The sequence below is a fragment of the Alligator sinensis genome, unplaced genomic scaffold (assembly GCF_000455745.1).
Source record: "Alligator sinensis unplaced genomic scaffold, ASM45574v1 scaffold471_2, whole genome shotgun sequence".
NCBI classification, from domain to species: domain Eukaryota; kingdom Metazoa; phylum Chordata; order Crocodylia; family Alligatoridae; genus Alligator; species Alligator sinensis.
In genome coordinates this window covers 386,095-394,275 of record NW_005842143.1, presented here as the reverse complement: position 1 = coordinate 394,275, position 8,181 = coordinate 386,095, and the positions used below count along the sequence as shown (strand labels likewise).

The 8,181-nt window shown below is 47.5% G+C and overlaps 1 protein-coding gene across 1 annotated transcript in view; it reads right to left on the bottom strand.

Annotated features, from left to right (window-relative positions):
* Window positions 1-234: 234 nt before the first annotated feature.
* NMNAT2 (nicotinamide nucleotide adenylyltransferase 2) overlaps window positions 235-8,181 on the bottom strand; it is a 98,884-nt gene continuing 90,937 nt past the window's right edge. Inside the window, exons 9-11 of the mRNA XM_006025378.2 lie at window positions 2,093-2,194; window positions 1,543-1,610; window positions 235-943 (exon numbers count right to left, since the gene is read on the bottom strand). Of these exons, the coding sequence (XP_006025440.1) occupies window positions 841-943; window positions 1,543-1,610; window positions 2,093-2,194 (273 nt within the window). The 3' untranslated portion in view covers window positions 235-840. The remainder of the gene's footprint in view (window positions 944-1,542; window positions 1,611-2,092; window positions 2,195-8,181) is intronic.

Genomic DNA, 8,181 nt, shown 5'->3' with positions numbered 1-8,181 from the left:
GGCTTTCCACAGTGCTGTGTCTGTTGCAACAGGTTCTTTTGCAGGTTCTGTCCCTAGCAGCCCTCCACCTGGGACTCAAAACATGGTGCAAACCTAGCCCAGCCCACTGCAGGGATGTTCTGAAGCTGGAAAGGTTTGTTTGTAGTGGAGAATCATTGAAGGATAATGGCCACTCCTAATGAGTAGTTGTTATTGCCAGGCTGAGGTTTGCTGCTCCCCTTTGGGAACCCTAGCTCCAGAAACACAATTGCAATTTATATTTTTTTTTTCAGCTTCAAAGGTAATTGGGTCCATCCCTGGCCTGAGGACTCCCTGCCCATGCTAAGTCTGGGCTTTGAGCCAAGCAGGTTGGGCCAAGCACGTGGTGTTCTGAAATAGTGCATTGTACTGAGAGAGGCCAAAGGGGCTCACGCTAAAACTATTAAAAAGATCCACCAAGTTTTATTTAGCTGAAGTGCCAGAAAATGCAAAAGAACAAGCCCCTGCTCCCAGAGCATGCTCAGTAGGCGGACAGCAGAGCCACTTCCCTAGGGCATGCTGGGAAGGTGGGCACTAGAGCCGCCTCCCGAAAGCATACTGAGTTGATTATATCTCTATTTGCTCTACCCCCTGTGTACAAAGGGGAAAGGTTCTCCAAAGAAGATTGAGCTGTGCAGCTGGGGTGTGCCACAGTTCCCTGGAGATTCCTGCACTATGGAGCATTGGAGTCAGTGAGTGAGACAGGCAGACACACGCAGGAGGCCGTGAGAGAGACAGACAGACACAGAGAAAGAGAGAAGTGTGATGGAGAGCTGTAGGGAAGTGGAGCGATGGGGTTGCTTCACTGTGGAGCCTCGGGCTCTACCCAGAGGCATTGATGTACAGCTGGCTCTTGAGGATATAGTCGATGACAGGCTGACTCAGATAATCCACGACGTGTCCATCCCCATGCTGCAGGGCCAGTCTGTGGGGGAGAGAACAGAGGAAGTCAAAGCTTGACAAAGCTGGGCTTTTGTCCTGCTCATGCTGCCCTGGTGTAGCACGAGGCTAGGGTATCACTCAGCATGTTGTAGGAAGGGGAAGGGAGCTTTACAGCCACATGGCTAGCAGTCCTGTTATTGGGGTTGCTTTCTTACATGGCCTGATGTTTTAGGTGGGAACCACTAATCTTAACAGTCATTTAATTAATGCAAGTGCATGGTAGAAGACGGAAGGGGGAAGGAAGGGAAGGTTGATGGTTAATGCGCCTGATTCAGAAGATTAGGGTTCAACTCCCTACTCTGCCAGATCTCCTCAGTGACATCAGTTTCAGGCCTGTAAAACTGTGGGTAATAACATTTCCCTCCTCTATGGGGAAAGACCAATGCCCGAGTGACTAGGGGGTGCCTGGACACTGTGGAGGTGGAATCATAAGTCCCTAGATGGGTAGAGAGGATTTGTGATAATTGTTTGGATGGTGGGGAATTCTTGGCTGCAATGGGTGAAGCAGGTGTGTGCCCTGTGGGAATACTGGGCCAGGTGAGTACATCTCCCCTGCTGCAAGAGACCCTTGGAGTCACGCACCTGCTTTTGGTCGAGCTGACAATTGACATTGGGTGGTTCACATCATCCTTCACCACCAGGATGTTGTTCTGCAGAGAAAACACATGGATGTTACCGATGGCAGGTTCTGTTCTTTCTGGCTCATGCATCTGGATCATTGGGGCTCTGGTCACGAGTATGCTAGAAGCCAGGGCTGGCCTGGGTAGCATCTTGATGGGCTAGTTCCTAGGGTGGTCATGCGGACTCCCCATTCTAAACGGTGAGTTAATGCACAGAGCTGGCACAAGACCCATCAGACCTAATGCTGGCCCTGTGCCCAGGGGTGAATGTTGCCTTGACCGCACAGGTTGGGAGTGGATGGGTGCAGTGCTGCTGCCCCCAGGACTGCCTGAGTGGCAGCATCACAGCAAGACTATCCCATGGCCACCGCAGATCAGAGAAGCTTGGGCTCCCGGCCTTCTCACAGAACATCATGGTCCAGCAAGTGCCCAAGGCTAGTCGGGAAGGATCATCTGCTTCCCCCTCACTAGTGAAGCTGCAGGCAGTGCCTGTGTTGTATGACGTGACTTACTTTGTACTTGCGGAGTATTGAGGAGTGGTTCATGATCCGCTCGGGGTCCGCACCATCCCGTGGCAACACCACGATTCCAAACTCCCCAACTATCACCTCCATCTGGGAGCAATGCAAAAGGGGACACATCAGATCCTTGTCCCTCCCAAACCCAGGCCATACTCGCCAGGAGATAACCTCCTTCCCTCTCTCTGCTTCCAGGCGCCTGACTCAACAGATGCACTGCAGTGTTTTGTGGCATTTTCAATGGATCCGGGTGTCAGCTTTTCCACTTCCTGCACAATCCCATGAAAGCTTCAATAAAAACATGACTGTCCCTAAAGAACCTAATTGGCAACTTCATAATTGTTCTGATTGTTTCTTACAGAAGCTTTCAGTGCATTGCTTTCCTGTGAGCTTCATGCAGAGAGCTACCAGGACCTTCACTCAAGTTGAGATCTAGAATAGAAAAGCTTTTTCCCAGATAGCCTGATGTCAGTGAATGCTAGCAGTTAGCACCTGTAAGACAATGGAAGAGGGCAAGATGAACCTCCCCGATGCACTGAATCTGGCACTGTTACCATGCTGGGGAATGTCAGTTCCTTGGTGGCCAGGTTTTGGTTTCATGAAAAGTGGTTCAGCTCGAGGTTTGATTCTGTTCCAACCACTGTAGTCTGCTGACTGGATCCCAGAGCGCTGACCTTGCAGTGCAGCTGTAAGCTAGTCTGTACCTCCAGCTCACTGGCAGATGAATCTTTCATCTGAACCCCTTCAGAGTAGAAGCGTTGATTATTAGGCCATGCGTTTCCTTCAACAAGCAGAGACTTGCTTTTTGAAAAAGAAAAACTAAGCTTTGCCTCTTATCGATCTACTGAGTTTACTGTTGGGTTTCAAGCTTGTTTCCTGACTCTGCTTGGGACCTGATGATATAAACCATTCCTGCCAGCCTAATACAGGATTTATCATTGCTCCTTTTGTCTTCTCATCCTGGGACTTATTTTCCCGCAGTGACATGTGTCAACACCATTCTGTTTCCTTTGCTGGGTTCTGTTCTAATAACCCCTCTAAAGCAGCGTAGCAGATGATAGTGTAGCAGTCCAACCTATTACAGATGCTGATGCTTTATTTCATATCATCACTTGAATCAAAGCTCAACCATAAATCCCATTATTTCCACTGAGACAGATAAATTAATACTTGAAACACTATCTCTGGGCTCTACACTGCTGCCCTTAGCTTTAGCATTTGAACATCTTCCACAAAATCAATTTAATAAAATCCCTGATGGACAACAACATTGCAACTTTGGCACATCTCCCTGTACAGGATCAGACTTCTGCTTGGGGTAGTGTCTTATTTTGAGGAGGAAGTATTTAGGTCAGAATGGTTTTAAGACTAAAAGAGGTGTCTGAACCAGGAGCATCATGGTGGAAAGACTTGATCAAAGAGGAAGGCCTTGTAAGATTTCCTAAATACTCTGCAACTCTGGATTCAACTGATACCTCTGGCAGATTGTTTCATAGCTGAAGGCTCTGGAAGGAGAATTATTTCATAGATTTCATAGACATTAGGGCTGGAAGGGCCCTCGGAAGATCATCGAGTCCAGGCCCCTGCCCAAAGGGCAGGAAGTCAGCTGGGTTCATAGGATCCCAGCAAGATGAGCATCCAGTTTGCTCTTGAAGGTGTTCAATGTAGGCGCTTGAACCACCTCCGGTGGCAGGCTGTTCCAGAACTTGGGGGCTCAGACAGTAAAGAAATTCTTCCTTAAGTAAAGAAATTCTTCCTTATTTGTATCCATATCTCAGGTTTCCTCCTGGGCTTTGTGATTTACATTGCCCCAGAGGAGCAGCATTGTCACGGGGACTGTAGATTGAAATTTGGTCGTTGATGTAGCTGGGGGGCTAGATCCTTTGACAGCTTTGAAAAGTAGGCCTTAAACTAGCATTGGGAGCTCGTTTTAAATCAGCAGAGAGAGCTGAGTCCAGGCTTGATGGGCTCAGAGCAGCCTGACCCATACAGCACTCAGGTATCCATGGTCTGTACCCACTGTGGGCATTTATACATATGCCGAGAGGCTGTAATTCCAGCGTGTCAGAGCAGACTTGATTACTGCTGGAATGTGGTAATGACCACGCTCTAGCAGACTCCAGCATCACGTGTATCAGCGTCCCCATGCTGAAAAATGATGGCATGGGCGCTTTAACTAAAGCTCATTCAATAAGCTTTAGTTAAAGTGCCCCCCACTGCCATTTTTCAGCACAGGAATGCTGATGCACACGATGCTTCAAGTAATTCATGATGCTTCAGGCGCTTCAAGCTCTTGGAACCGCTGTAATTGAAGCCCTCCCCTCCCCCCACTCCCAGACCATGTGTATAAATGCCCTGGGGCTCATGCATCATCCTCATGTTCAGTTACTGGTATAATAAAGTCAATCTGGATGAGTGAAATGCTGTGATTCTTATTGGAAAGGAAGGGAGAATGTTTTCTAGCAAGCTGGTGGTGATAGGAGGCATTTCTGAAAACTGGTGCTAAGTGGCCATTCAGACCTGGATGTGGAGGCTTGGCACCACTTTGATGACCAGGGCTGTTCCTTCTCAGTGGGAGGAAGAAGTGACTCACCCAGCTCTTTGAAGCATTTACCATGTCTAACAATTCCTCACAATGTTAGCACTCCTGAGCATATCAGAAAAAAAACTAATCAATAAACTGTCATCTGCTGTTAAATATTAGCTCTCTTCTATTAAAGCATTGTTCCTGCAAGCAGGTGCTGTTTACACAAAGCAAAGAAATGTTCATAGTGGACTGGCTGTGTTATTGTCATCTGTTACTAAGTGTTTTGTGTTGTAAATGGAGAGAGAGGGAGCTGGGCAGTAGGGCTGTGTGAAGCTTGGGGTGCTGATTCGATTTGGAGGAGATCTGGCCCCATTTGGTGGCTGAACCTCCAAATCCGAATTGAATCAGGGAACCAATAAAAAGGTCTGAATCGATTTGGAAAAGATTCAGGGAGCCTCAATGATTCAGGCAGTTCCCCGCTCACTGCAGCCGGACTTGGAGCTGGTAAGCAGAGGCCGCGGGGGGGGCCCTGTCAGGCTCCATCCCCTGCCTGGCCGCCCCAGGCAGTAACCAATAAACAGAGGCCTTTTTTGTTTTTGTTATTTTTTTAAGGGCTGGAGCTGGGGCGGGCAGGGCAGCCATAGGAGAGCTGGGAGAGCAGGTGGGATTCAGAGGGCTAATGGCAGAACCCCCCATGCAGCATGGGGCAGTGGGATGCAGCGGGGATCACCCCCTGACACGGCAGCACCCAGTGAATGGGGGCTTTTTTCCCCCAAAGTGCTGGGAGCTGGGACAGGCGGGGCTGGGAGAGCAGGCAGGGCATGGGCCTGTGTGATTCGGCCAAATCGATTCGGGACTGATTCAAATCACCGTCCCCCAAATCGGCCGAATACAAATCCAAAGCAAATACTAGCTGCTTTGCACAGACCTACTGGGCAGCCTTTTTTCTTCCTGAGCCCAGTCATTATATTTTTGAGTATGATTTCAACTTTGAAGCCCCGGGGTCTAAATTAGGGCATCTGATCCTGTCCCTGAGCCCTCAGTACAGCCAAAATACAGTAAAAGCTGTGCTATCCGGCATCTTACAAGCCGATATGCTCTACTAACTGGCATGCCGGCTTATAAAATAAAGTGAAACCGGAAGTGCCCACTGTGGCACTTCCAGTTCCTCAACGCCCCCACAGCCTGGGGCAAAGCAGCCTGCGCTGCTGAGGCCCACAGCCCAGGGGCATAACAGGCTGCACAGGGTGGTGTGGGGCCTGCCTCCCTGTCCCACTGGGCCCACAGGATGGGCGGCGATGTGGCAGGAGGGGCAGAGGGATGCCCCAGATGCGGCATGCGAAGCGGCAGCCAGGGCCGCTCAATTAGCCGGCATATTTTGTTATCCAGCATCCCCCATTCCCGGCAGATGCCGGATAACAGAGCTTTTACTGTAATGAATTTTAGGTGTACAAGTGCTGATCAGAGTAGTAAAATACAGAACCAGGGACCCTAATGCAGCACCCTAAATGCCAAATGCTAGTTATGTCACTCTGTGAATTGGTTTCCACTACATGTCCCATTCTACAATGGGCAATTCCCAAAGTAATACCTCTCCCCAAGTCTTTGCTCTAGTTGCCATAGAGGCAACAGAGGGGAATGGCTGCTGCTTCTTTACCTCTGAAAGTAGCTATGAATCTCAATTCCTTCTGATTTCACTATCTCTGATAAGTGCTTGCCTGCCTGACAATTTAGTGAGCAATGGCAGGGGAATCTGACTTTGAGATCATCTGGTACTGAATCAAAGATGAGGCCACAGGCCATTGTCTGGCAGTACTGGTGGGTTTGTCCTATGCCTGTCCAGTTTTTCCTTTCCTCTCTGTTCTTTATCTCTCACTTTTCTTCTCTAACTTCCATCCAGGATGTGGCTACCAAGATCCACCTCCTCCTTGTTGGCTGCTCTGTTACCCTGTCCAAGTTCCTGCTCAGACTTCTTGTTGCCCCTGCATCAAGTCCAAGTTCAGTCCTTTCAGGGAAATGGTACTGATCTTGTTTCTTGCTGTACCCCGCTGCCAATGAATCCCATCACACCAGTCTCAGTTCTGCTACACCATTCCTGACAGGTGGAATGACTTCCTTAGCCAGGCATGTGGAGGCTCTTCCTCACACCTACTTGAAGCTCTTCTTTTCTATGAAGCCTACTAACAATCATCCACTTCAGTAGCACTGTGATTCACCCAGTGGCAAGAAAAGAACATCACTTCTGTTACCTGAACCTCCCCCTGGCATGTCTGATTGTTGTTGCCTATTTACATTGTAGACTGGATTGTGCTAGTAGTTTCTTCTTGTGTCCTTAAAAAAACAAATGTCTACTGCTTTTAAAAGTAAGAGAGAATTTCACACCTTTGAGTTCCACTCAGGTCAGAGGATACTAAATGTAATGGCTTGTGGGAATGTCAATTATGGTCCGCTTGATCTGCTTTGACATTCAAGCATCAGAACTTCTTATGTCCTTGCAAGATGGACATGTTGCTTTTATGTTGTGCCTGATTTAGGTAGTTCACTGGCTGTGATCAGTTGGATACATGGACAAAGCTGGGCAAAGTACCTCCTAATCCTACCTCAGTCCAGCTTCCTAATATATTCTTTAAAAAAAAAATTGTTTGCTTGTTTGTATCTGCTTTTGCCAATTTTTGTAATGACTGTTTTCCCCTGAATACCAGATGCACCCAAAGCCTGACTCTGGTTATTCACAGACTTAAATGCTGTGCTGGAATATGTCCTTGAACCACTAGACTTCCACTGCTAACATCTGAATGGTAATGCTATTTTTAATGTTGATAGCTGGAAATCAGCCTCCAATAAATCCACTGAAACTTGGTGACTTCAAGTAAAATATGTTTTTGCTTGTGTCTCATATTGAGAAAAACCCTACATGGCAAGTGGGGTCACTAATATCACACTTACTTATGACGTCTATGTCTCACCGTTGCTTCTTGGTAAGACTAGAGCCTGAGGTAATGTGTGCATTACAAACACCTATAAAGTGATCTTTTCCTCCAAATATTAGTGCTGCTACCTCATGACTTTTACTGCGAGTCTTATTGTATTTGGTGTTTCTACTTAAAGCCCCAGCTCTACGAGTCAGGTGACTGAGAGAACCTCAACATTTTTGTTTTAAGGCATCGGCTTCAAGGCCAGCTGGTTGCAGAGCAAAACTTGAATATGTAGCTCAAGTGTTCCCTTAAAAGATGAAGGCATGAAAAAACCCATGTCTCATTCTTCTTTTAATATCTCAAGATTTAAGGGGTTGTGGGGTGGGGGCAGACTGTGCCTTCTGGAATGATTGGGGTGGGAAATGCTGTATGCAGGCTAAAGATAAATGAATCAACCAACATTTAAAAATAAATTAAAAGACATTAAAATGCATGGGCTGTGGAGTATGACTGGTTGGTTTTGCTTCCTGGTTCTTATGCCTTAGCATGAGATGGCTGTCTGGATTCCTAACACTGTAATGGAAGGCTAATATTAAATGGATGCTGTTTTGCCTCATCATGAAAACGTTTCTCTCCATTTT